Source organism: Mytilus galloprovincialis, chromosome 7 (assembly GCF_965363235.1).
Source record: "Mytilus galloprovincialis chromosome 7, xbMytGall1.hap1.1, whole genome shotgun sequence".
NCBI lineage: Eukaryota > Metazoa > Mollusca > Bivalvia > Mytilida > Mytilidae > Mytilus > Mytilus galloprovincialis.
The window spans coordinates 46,992,699-47,004,640 of record NC_134844.1 but is presented as its reverse complement, the minus strand read 5'-3'; the positions used below and the strand labels follow the sequence as shown (position 1 = coordinate 47,004,640).

At 33.3% G+C, this 11,942-nt stretch overlaps 1 protein-coding gene across 1 annotated transcript; it reads left to right on the top strand.

Moving 5' to 3' along the window:
• Positions 1–8,223: 8,223 nt before the first annotated feature.
• On the top strand, positions 8,224–11,694 carry LOC143081729 (uncharacterized). Its single transcript, XM_076257460.1, has 2 exons — positions 8,224–8,369; positions 9,870–11,694. Exon 2 carries the CDS (start codon positions 9,879–9,881, stop codon positions 11,373–11,375), a length of 1,497 nt encoding a protein of 498 aa, XP_076113575.1. The 5' UTR covers positions 8,224–8,369; positions 9,870–9,878; the 3' UTR covers positions 11,376–11,694.
• Positions 11,695–11,942: the final 248 nt, after the last annotated feature.

Genomic DNA, 11,942 nt, shown 5'->3' with positions numbered 1-11,942 from the left:
AAGTCCACAACGCCGTTAAAGTCCACAAACTTTCCGCTAAAGCCCACAAATTGACCTCCGCTAAAGTCCACAAGAAAACACCGTTAAAGTCCACAATAACAGTCAAGTTCCACTAAAGTCCACAAAAAAACACCGTTAAAGTCCAAACATTTTTTTTATTATCCAAAGATCAATTTTCTGTGTCTTACACCTGATATTATAGATTTAATCAAAAAGGATGGACTTTTGTTCTTAGAAAGTATATCTTGTCAGCATAAATTATATTTTTGATGAATGAAAAGATTATAGTATTTTCTTTATCACCAAAATTTGATCTTTGTGTTGCGATTTTTTATCAATCAAACAGACAACATTTCGGAAAAGTTATCTAGCTATTCTCTTTTTATTCTTTAGTAAACATTTGTTCATCCTCAAGAAACTCCAACATAGCGTTCTCTTTATGTATATGCTAGAGACATAATTTGGAGCCTATACTAGTATTTGAATTTCCTTTGCAAATATTTATAAAACATAAGTAAGATGTCCATTCAGTGTCTGTTAGGCTCCACAGCAGCCAAAACGGTCCGTTAATCTCAAAAATATACTTTGAACCATCATGTTCTTGTTTGAAAGCAAAATAATGATAAAGAATACCACACATTCATGCATTTTGTGGTTCTCAGCAGATTTCCATCACTCATTGGTTTGCATGTTTGTTTTGTTTTCAAAAAGAAAAATGAATTTGTTTCAGAATGAAAGATGAATTGAATAAATTATACGCGATTGTGGTTCTGTATTGTGTATTATCCATGATGAGTACAAGTACTTTTTTTCAACAATGCTACATGTATATATGTTCCAGACAATATGAGTATTTGAACCGTACGGGTACGGTCTGGACCATATAAGTATATATGTACCTGAACGTATGCTCCTACCGTATGAGTATACTCGCACGGTTTAGTACGAGCTCGACCATACATGTGCATTTGTCAAATTTATCAAGAGTCAGAAAATGAAATAAAAACTTTAACCAAGTGACGCTACATTTTTTAGTATGAAATTGAGTTCAAATGCTTAAATTGCAATTGAAGTTATTGGAAGTACATACATGTATATTTTGGAAGATAAGTTTTTAGAACATTTAGGAACGTTACTTCAAAAACCGTCAGTAAAATATGATGGTCAGAAGTATTTGTCACTTACAATTTGTTGTTATATATATTATATATCATGAAAATCTACGGTTTTTTTTCATAACAAATATTTAGGGACTAAATCATGTAAAATTTTAATCAAAATTAGTACCAATAGAAGCAAAACTCTCATAGGTTTATTTGTTTATTTGGCAATATATCTATTTTGAAGCGTTAATTATCAATTTCTGACGATTTAACACACAGTTTTTTTTTATCCAAAAATGTGATTTAAAACAGGAGAAAAACAAAACTCTAACCGAAGACAAATATGACCAACTTTTAATAAACAAATAAATATTCAGAAAATTCTGCGCCTTTCAACAAATGGTTTGTGAAAATCCAACCGTAAATGCCGTCAAATGTAAAAAAAAAATTGCATTCACTTAATTGCCGATGTGTCTTTGTTGAGAAATCCAGAACTAATAAAAAAAAATATGTGTCTATGAGCATTGGAGGGATTGGATATAGGATAAAGGCAGGGTGTGGATATATAATAAAGGCGATAGGAACGTTCATTTTGCATTGAACTCGAACACCATCAATTGTTGATAAAATGTACGTCACGTCAAAGTTCACGGTATCGCTTTCAGAGTTAATTTCCTTTCTTTATTCGAGATAAAAAAATGTTTCTCTATTAATTAGGCTTTCGTAATTTTATGAATTAACTGTTAACAAAACTTTGAATCAAGAAACGAAACACATGTCTACTGTACAAAATTAAAAAGCAAGACATCTTTGACTATGATGCGGTTTTTTTCCTTTAATATTCAATATTCATTTTATTTTCATTGACGTGTGAATATCTGATTAAAAAATAAAGGAATATGTTATTCTTTTGAATATGTTTCAAATCATTATAGTACTATTATTTAGGAGGAGATATGATTGATTGAATGTTGTTTTCTGACCATCCAGTGCACGTGACAAATACTTTATGCATGCATATTTTAAACGGAAATTTATGTAGAGAATAATTTGAAAACAAGAAATACGAGGTAGCCTGCGTTGTCGTTGAAAAAGAACAACGGGAAGGCGGGGTACAATTACTTATCATTAGTCCAATAAATAAATTCAACACCATAACCAAAAAATTACTCAAGATACATAATGTAGATCATAAAAGTGTTGGATAATTTTGTTTGATCTTTATTATTGTTACACTTACACAAATAAATAATAAAAATTGTCAAATGGTGTCTTCTTATGTCATATGAATTACAATGTTATATGTTATTCAGGTCTCAGACAGGGTATATACTGTGACATTCCCGGCTTAGAGTTTATATCCCCTGAGTCGAAGGCGAAGGGGATATAAGCCCTAAACCGGGAATGTCACAGTATATACCCTTTCTGAGACCTGAATTACACATATATTACGGATTACCCCTGACTTAATGTTATTTTCCAGTGCAGGTATTTGTTGACAACACATATATATTGAAAAACCCAACCTGATATGTTCGGCATACGTGAAGGATTTTCTAATTTGCTGTGAATATAATTTTATCGTGTATGTAATAATTTATAATAACACTTTTAACATTAAATTTAAGTATTAAAAGTGTAAAATGCGTGATTTTGTATCAAAAATGTATTATTGACTGAAGCACGTCATTATTTTCCCTCTGTGAGCCTCTGACAGTCTGATAGCTTTTGACTACGGCACATAGTAACCGGTGTTATGATGACGTTTTTGAGGTTCCAATTGGGGATAAAAACGTCGTATATACCCCGGCAGTTTCCTGAATATATACTGACATCTCTGTGATGTTATCCAATCACAAACCTCGACACATTTGTAATCCGTAATGTATGTTATTATTCACAGTTCTGTAATTTATATTCGCCATCTGTATTTATATTTTAAAAAGATTGCCTTAAAATGTTAACTTAGCATGCCATACTTTATAAAAATGCGGACGTGAAAGAAAGCACTTTTCACAAAAGTGCTTACTGAGATTAAAACATTCCAATGTGCTGATTTCATCAATTATGAAACAAAATCATTTAATGCGTATAGGCAGCGTTTGAGTATAACCAGTTATTAGTCTATATTCATTTATAATTACGCTGACCAGTATTTCTGATTATTCTATAATAATTGTTGGAAAATTAATGCAATATGAAAAACAACTTGTATCGTATTCACCGTATTGTTCATCAACAGGTGCGTTGGCCGAGCATCTCTTACGTCAGAACTTTTGTGACGTCATGTAATAATTTAAAGTAAAAGGCGTTCATAGTCCGAACTGATTTTTTTTCCACTTCAATATTACACAATATCAAGCAATACAATGGTAAAAAACATCTAAGAGTAATTTAATCTGTGTGGCAACTGGAATGGCATAATTTCTCTGGGTAGGTCTTTTCAAATCATCATAAAGCAAAATTGGTTAAACTTCTATGCTAGCTTCAGAAAATCTGTACCTAGCCTGAAATTCTATATATATGGTTCACCGTGAAATTCACTATTTATGCGTGGTTTATATGTCTACTACACATCATACAACACATGGGCAGCCATATTTAGCCTCTGGATAAGAACTTATCCGAACCCCCAGACACTGGACAAATTTTGTCCGTGGTTAAGCTATTTTATCCACTGGACAATTTTTAAACAACTGGATTTGTCCAGTGGACAAAAGTTATCCAGTGGATACAGACTTTATCCTTTGGATAACTTTATCCAGCCTTTTGAACAACCGGGCCATGGTCAGCCTCATCCAAACAGTCATTCCTGCTGAAATTAACCGTACCATGGAAAGAACGAATAGAAGATGCCTTTTATAGCTGACTATGCGGTATGGGTTTTGTTCATTATTGAAGGTCGAACGGTAGCCTATATTTGTTAATTTCTGTCATTTGGTCTCTTGTGGAGAGTTGTCTCATTGCCAATCATACCACATCTTTTTTTTTATAACTACTTGCAAATGTCGGGACAATGGATGGAGGGTTTGGTTATTTCCAGTGGACGTTGGGAGCAGAGGGTTTGTTAGGCAGTCTATGTGGAGGGTATTAAGAGCACTTTGTATTGTTGCAGGGGAAAGAAGTGAACTGATTGGTAACTTGTGCAAAGAGGCATAGACATCATCAATGTGGTTGTGGTAGAAAAAGCTCGGATCAGTGGAAACAGTAAAGTGTTGAGGCAGGGATGGATAGCCATTTGGTTTCGGGCTGGGACTTGATCACCCGTGTCGGCGCACCTCTGGAGGTTGTAGTGGACAGCGTCAGGTTTATTATTCAGTATCGCCGTATGGTTTGTGTATGAGTCTTAAAATTTTGTATTGTTTTAAAGAGTTTTCTAATATTTCATACTTCCGATAGGAAAATTAATTCTGTAAACAAAACATCTACCAATTACAAGAAGTATACAAAACTAGAGTATTTAAAGAGCATGTGTCGCTCACCTTGGTCGATGTACATATTAAACAAAGGACACAGATGGATTCATGACAAAAAATTTGTGTTTTGGTGATGGTGATGTGTTTGTAGATCTTACTTTACTGAACATTCTTGCTTCTTTCAATTATCTATAATAAACTTGACCAAGAAGTGACAAAGGAAAATATTTTATAAACATTTACAAAACTAAAAGCTGCAACATTTTCTTAAAATTATCAATTCAGGGGCAGCAACCCAACAACAAGTTGCCTGATTAGTGTGAAAACTACAGGACAGATAGTAAAATCTTGACATAATGAACAATTTTATTTATTAGATTTGCTCTAAATGCTTTGGATTCAGAGATATGAGCCAAAAACTGCATTTTACCCTATGTACTATTTTTAGCCATGTTTGCCATCTGGTTATTGCGGGTGGGGTCATCGGACACAATTTTAAAACTAAATATCCTAATGATGATTGTGGACAAATTTGGTTTAATTTGTCTCAGTAGTTTCAGAGGAAAAGATTTTTGTAAAAGATTATTTAAAAATTACGAAAAATTGTTACAAATTGACTATAAAGGGTAATAACTCCATAAGGGATCAACTGACCATTTTGGTCTTGTTGACAAATGTAGATCTTACTTTGCTAAAAAAATATTGCTGTTTACAGTTTATCTCTATCTATAATGATATTCAAGATAATAACAAAAACGACAAAACTTCCTTAAAATAACCATCGCAAGGGCAGAAACCCAATAACGGGTCGTCCCATTTATATGAAAATTTCAGTGCAGATAGATCTTGACCTGATAAACAATTTTACTCCAGTCTCATTTGCTCTAAATGCTTTGATTTCAGAGATATAAGCCAAAATCTACATTTAACCCCTTTGTTCTATGTTTAGCCATGGCGACCATCTTGGTTGGTTGGCCAGATCACCGGACACTTTTTTAAACTAGATACCCCAATGATGATTGTGGCCAAGTTTGGTTAAATTTGGCCCAGTAGTTTCAGAGAAGATATTTGTAAAAGTTAACGCACGACGACGACGTTGACATGGATGGACGACGACAGACGACGACGGACGCCAAGTGATGTGAAAAGCTCAGTTTGCATTTTTGGGCCAAGTGAGCTAAAAATTACTAACCAATTAAGATATTGGGGTAGTTTTTCCGGATTTGGATACCCAAATGACATGTTTTGTCTAATTTGCAATTAGGGATTAGTCAAACGATAATCACTATTAATAGTTTTAGTTTTGTGATTGTTGAAGGCCGTAAAATGAACATCTTCATCATTTGGTCTTTGGTGGATAATGGTCTCATAGGCAATTAGAAATATCCCACATTTTCTTATTTATAATATATAGTACATGTATATCGATAAATCTACAAGTTCTATGAATCTATCACCTAATTTTCCCTTTCCAATATTTTGCATTAGTGAGTGTAGACGTACTGGTGGTATTTTATCATGGACGTTTTATTCTACAAACCTTTCAACAGCGGAAATGGTCATCTTTAATTATGTTACATGTTTAATGGATTAATGCCGTGAAAAACTTGTTATAGAACTTTATTATCCTTAGGAACTTTGACATTCACAGATAATGACTTCGATTTAGTTAAAAACGATAAACAATTGTATTGTGGTCAAGTTTCTAAATTAGCGACCACTTTTGAAATTAGGCCCACGCATGTTCATTTCCGGTCACTAAAGTTTGTCAAAAAGTATTCATTGATCCTTGTAATATATATAAACTACATAAGTGTTATGCAATAATATAAAAGCTCCAATATTCAATCAGTTGCATTACATTTATTGATATACACACTTAACCAATTAGTTTAGAAAATCTGGTATCCGAGGTAAATTAAAGCATCTAGTAAGTACAATCCAGTCATGATGGCATGGACGGGGTTTACAGAATAGAAAATAATAGACAAAAAGTGCAGAACAAACGACAAACATATAAAGAATAGAGAAAAACAGGTCAGAAAAATAATGACTAGAAAACTATGGGATCCTCAGATATATAAAATGGAGAAAAACAGGAAAAATCATAAAAGAAAAGAGAAAAATGGCTGAACAAACGAAAGAACTCAGAATTAACGGACCCCTAATCCAGACCCTCAGTCATACCATTGATCGATATTAGACATGCAAATAAACTTAAATGTTAGCAACACAAATACCAGAGCTACAAGCAAACCTAGTACGCTCTTAAAAAACTGACAAGAGTCTTAACCATATATATCGGCATAATACACAAAAATTTCATATCATTTGAAGAAAAAAAAAAATAACTGGGATTAACAAGCAGAAATGTTTGAAGTACCAACTTAAGAGAAAAAAATCATTTCAAACAAACAAACAAAATATGGAAGTTTTGAGGAATACTGGATAGGTTTAGACATTTTTTGACCGGGCTATAAACACTATCGACAGCGAATGATTATTCAACAGATATTTGATAAAAATGGACCTTAATCGCCCCTTTAATCCCCGGTTTTTGATAGGGTGCTGCGTCTTTAGTTTTTCTATGTTGTGTTTTTTAACTTGTTTTTCTGTTTGCCTTTTCTTCAGTTTTATCCATGGCATTGTTTATTTTCGACTTACGACGATGGAAGTTTTTAACGACTTTGACTGGCTATACAGCCCTTGCACGGTTTTCGACTTATGAGTTTGAACGCCCCTCTTCCGAAACTGGTGTTACCGATAGTTAATATAAGTACTTTGCAAACATTGACCTCGGATTCAACTTCTGATTTCGACCGGATGTGATTGCTTATTGATACACATCCTGCACAGCAAAACAAACTATCCGCTCATCTCGAACTGTTGAACAGAAGTAGTACATATAAATTAATCATACTTCAATTTTTACCTACATGTAGGTTCAAGTCCAGTTTTCTTGACTAAATCTCACGAATTTCCTTTTGTTCTGCTTGGCACTTCAATTTTTCATACAATTAGTTGACATCGAACATCATTATCATCCCTCATCTTGAGTATAAACTCTTCTGTAGTTAGCTCAAGTATTTATTCTGCGTCTTTTTTTTTTTTTAAAGAACTTTATTTTGTATATTCTGTCATCTTTATTGTTTTCTATCTGTAAGTTCGTGTTTTTTTCTCATTTCCGCTGACCGCTGAATGCGGCCGATCATTGATGACATTTGCGTATGCTTAAATTTAAATTTCAAGTCGATAACAATTAAGGAGTTCCGAAAATAGTATCGAAATGTTCCTATAGGGATGGGATGTGAATCAGCTGGGTATACGATAAAGGTCGCAGTCACACACTTACATGTAAGTACTTAATGTATGAAATGATTGGTGTTTATTGACTTCGTATATTTTAGTTTTCTATGTTGTGTCGTGTGTGCTGTTGTTTGTTTGTCTTTTTCATTTTTAGCCATGGCGTTGTCAGTTTGTTTTAGATTTATGAGTTTGACTGTCCCTTTGGTATCTTTCGTCCCTCTTTTTTAGCATTTAAATCTTTTCATATACAAATATAGCAATAAATGACAACAAATTGTTAATAAAATTTAATGGTTGGACACATGGTCATTTCTTTCAACAAGTACAAGTAAATAATCGCCCTACGGGCCTTCTACGACTTCGATGTCCATATAAATTAATCTATGATAAATAGCCCGATGTGCACCTACTGTGTGCCAATTGCGATTGGTTTATTCAACCAGATCTTCATTTCATTTTGAAAAGATCCTTATCTGGACAACACGTGTGCCCTATTTCTCAAAGTTATTTTTCATGGTGTTCTCGTTTCCAGTTTTCTTAAAAAGTAAGTCACCATTTTAAACTTATTCGAACTTTATCATGGCTCCAATTAATTGCGATTTTATTTTTTATGATTTACATTGGAAGTATGAAATTGCAAAAGGCAAGATCTTTCATACTCGATGTTTTTAGTAATTTGGTCTCAGTCTGTGGTGGCATTTTTACCCATACATATAAATCTATGTTAATGACACAAAACACACATGCACGTGAGGTCATTTATTATGCATCTATTTTCACAGTACGACGCAGAACAAAATCAATCATGCAACAACAAGTACCATATGCGAAGAAATTAACTAAATCAACAAACATGTAAATGCACTATCTAATTTAACTTATATCTTTATATACAATTTGGAAAGCAAAAAAATGTTATTTACAGTAAATCGACGACCCTTTTTAGTATATTACGTTGAGCATATTGACATGGATATCAACATACATACATGTATTTATAACAGATTGTGTTGGGCATTAGTTAATGATACATGTCTATATGCGTTAACATACGGTCCAAAAAGTTAAGACGTGTCCATTTATTAGTGAAGATATCAAAAGCCTTGAGGTTAGAAATCATTAAAATGAATTGAACATCGACTTTTAAAACATGCTACATGTATCAACATAAAAAAAAATGTCCTTAAGGAGAACAAAAAGTGACATCAATACTTTAGTGATAAGAAACAATTGAAAACTACACCTCATTCCAATAACGAATCTTTTTTTAACCAAATGTTAAATATTTAAAAACAAAAATTGAAAAAACTCTGCACATAATTTCTCATGCTGAAATCTGTGTTATAGCAACGGTTGAACAATATAATTATATAGACTAAGTTAGTAAGTCCGCCGAATAAATAATCATAGTTCAAGCCGACAAATGCTTATATAATCAGTCGCCACACGAAGTCAGCAACCTACAGTTTAAACAATTAAGCGTATATGGTCTCCTCAACATAAAATGTTGGAAAACTTATTATTGAGACCAGATAATCTAGAAGTCTGTGATAATTGATGGTATTCTGGGGGTTCAACATATACAGACGATCATTTATATAACTGTGATTCCCTGTCCATGTACGTATTATATTATCGATATAAGTCGTGAATGTCTGCCTGAAGTATGGCACTTAACTTTGCCCCTTGTAATGGTTTATTTATGGATTAACATCAAGATTTCCTGCTTCTGTAGGTAGTCCATTATATAAACAACAGTTAGTGTATTATTTTGTTCTAAGCACTTAAAAAAAGGGAAACAGTTTAAAATATTAACACTCGTTACTAATGCATTAAATTTATTATTATTATTTTCCTTTTAAAATGTTAAGTGAATCATAAGTAGGTACAGTAGTGGCGGATCAAGGGGTGTTCCAGTGAGGTTAGAACCCCCTTTATGGCGATTAATGCATTTGAATGGGTACATACCCCCTTTATTCTGGGTTATACTGGATCAGCGCCTTTAAAGGGATATTAACTAAGGTGTTTTTTTTCTGTTTTTCAGATATAAACCATGAATATTGGGGATCTTCCTCCAGAGCTTCTTGTTAAGATCTTTTCACATCTATCACAAGACGACCTATTTACGGTAATTGACCAAGTTTGCGTAAATTGGAGGGAGCAGTTATTAAATGAACCATCTCTATGGAGAAAAATCAACTTCCCGTATCACGTCTGGATTGATTTTTCAAAATATACAAAACAATTTACAAACATTGCTTCACACATTCAGGAGCTGACAATAGCAGAACACCGATTACAGCAAGTCTTAAATTATGGCGGGAACATGAAATTTTCAAATCTGAAAGTGATCCATATTAGTTTAGATACTTATGACTTTTGTAATGAAATTGTCAAAAGATGTCCAGTTGTTGAGACAGTTGGGCTCTCCATACAGGATGCGTTACGAGTAGACATAGAAAAATGCTTGAAAATATTGGAAAGCATAACGCTCAAAGGACTTCTCATTGAATATCGCGGGGAAAGAGAAAAGTTTAACCGTGCAATGACATCATTTATAAGGCAACAACCAGCCTTGCAGGAATTGACAATCACTACGGAGAAAATATTCGCAGATAATGTTTTTAAAGATTTGTTTAAATGGTGTCCAAAAATAACAAAATTTCGTTGTGGGGAAGACTGCATATCTAATTCTGTATTTACAGAGAGTGAAGAACAACTTGATTTAACAGATTTGTCAGTAACAGGTGCTTTTGATTTTAACGACGATGGTTTAAGTTCAGCAACAAGTAGGTCGAGAAACTTGACATCATTGGATATTACTGGCTGTACAAATATATCTAATGAAGGATTTCGTTATATTTCTGAAAACTGTCGAAGTTTGAAGAATTTAACGTTTGGTTCAAAATTTATTGACTTAATACCTTTGGCAATTGGAAGCGAAAGCTTAAGCGTTATAGCAGCTGGATGTCAACTTTTGGAGTCACTGTCTGTCAGGCAGTGTAGTATAGATGATTTAGGCGTAACACGTATAGCACAGTGCTGTAGAAATATCAAGGTCATAGACTTTCACTTTTGTCCAATGATAACAGATGTATCACTCTTCGCCATTGCAGACAATTGCGTACATCTTGATACGGCTAGTTTTACTTTAGCAGACGGCATCACCATTAAAGGTGTAATTGCACCCATTTTGTCCTGTCTAAAACTGTATAGACTAAGATTTGGTTTCTGTAAGAATATAACACACGTACCTGACACAGCTGAAGACTTTGCACCCGATGAACCCGAGCAAGAACGAGGTGTAATTCGCAGATACTTTGAAAAAGTTAACACTTTAAACCGAGACGGTGTTGATATAAATCTTTCTCATTTGAAAATACTTCAGTTGCCATGTCCGAATATTACAACACGGACTATTCTACAGCTTGCAGTTCTGTGTCCAGATTTAGAGCGTTTGGATACAGGTCGGTCTCGCCTAAATTTTAACCAGGAAGAAAAAGAACAACTTATGTCTTCGTGTAAATTGTTGAGTTATGAAGAAGAGTGAAAACATCTGGTATTGAACAAATGCTGTTGAATGCATATATGATGGAAAAGCAAAGCAAATCTAACATGTAGAATAGTTCCAGAATTATTTAGCTTTCGCCAAACAATTCACATAACTGGATGGTACATGTATACGCCGATGCATCCAGTACTAGTAGTTGTACATGATTTTATTCATCGGTTATAGGATAAAAATAATATCATTTTTATATTTTTATATTATGCACACTACCAATGCAATCAAGCAAACATAAGAACGAAAAAGAAGAAAACATAAAAAACATCAATCAAATAGTGTTCCATTGATTTATGTATCCATTTATTTAACCAAAAAAAATTCAAAAATCACTTATATATGTTAAACAATGTAAACTATTCTTCCTTTTTTGTATTCTTTGACCTTTGTTTAAGTCTTTGATCTTTGTTGTAATCTAAATAACACCACGAGGTCAACATGCGATGTTCGTCGAAAATAGAAAAATGACTATACAATTTGTCAAAACTCAAAATCAAATAGACTGATTATATAATGGTTTACTTTTATAAATTGTGAATTGGATGGAGAGTG

Bases quoted from the DNA above. Each gene is read 5' to 3' on its own strand.
- LOC143081729 (XM_076257460.1), top strand. From the start codon at position 9,879: ATGAATATTGGGGATCTTCCTCCAGAGCTTCTTGTTAAGATCTTTTCA.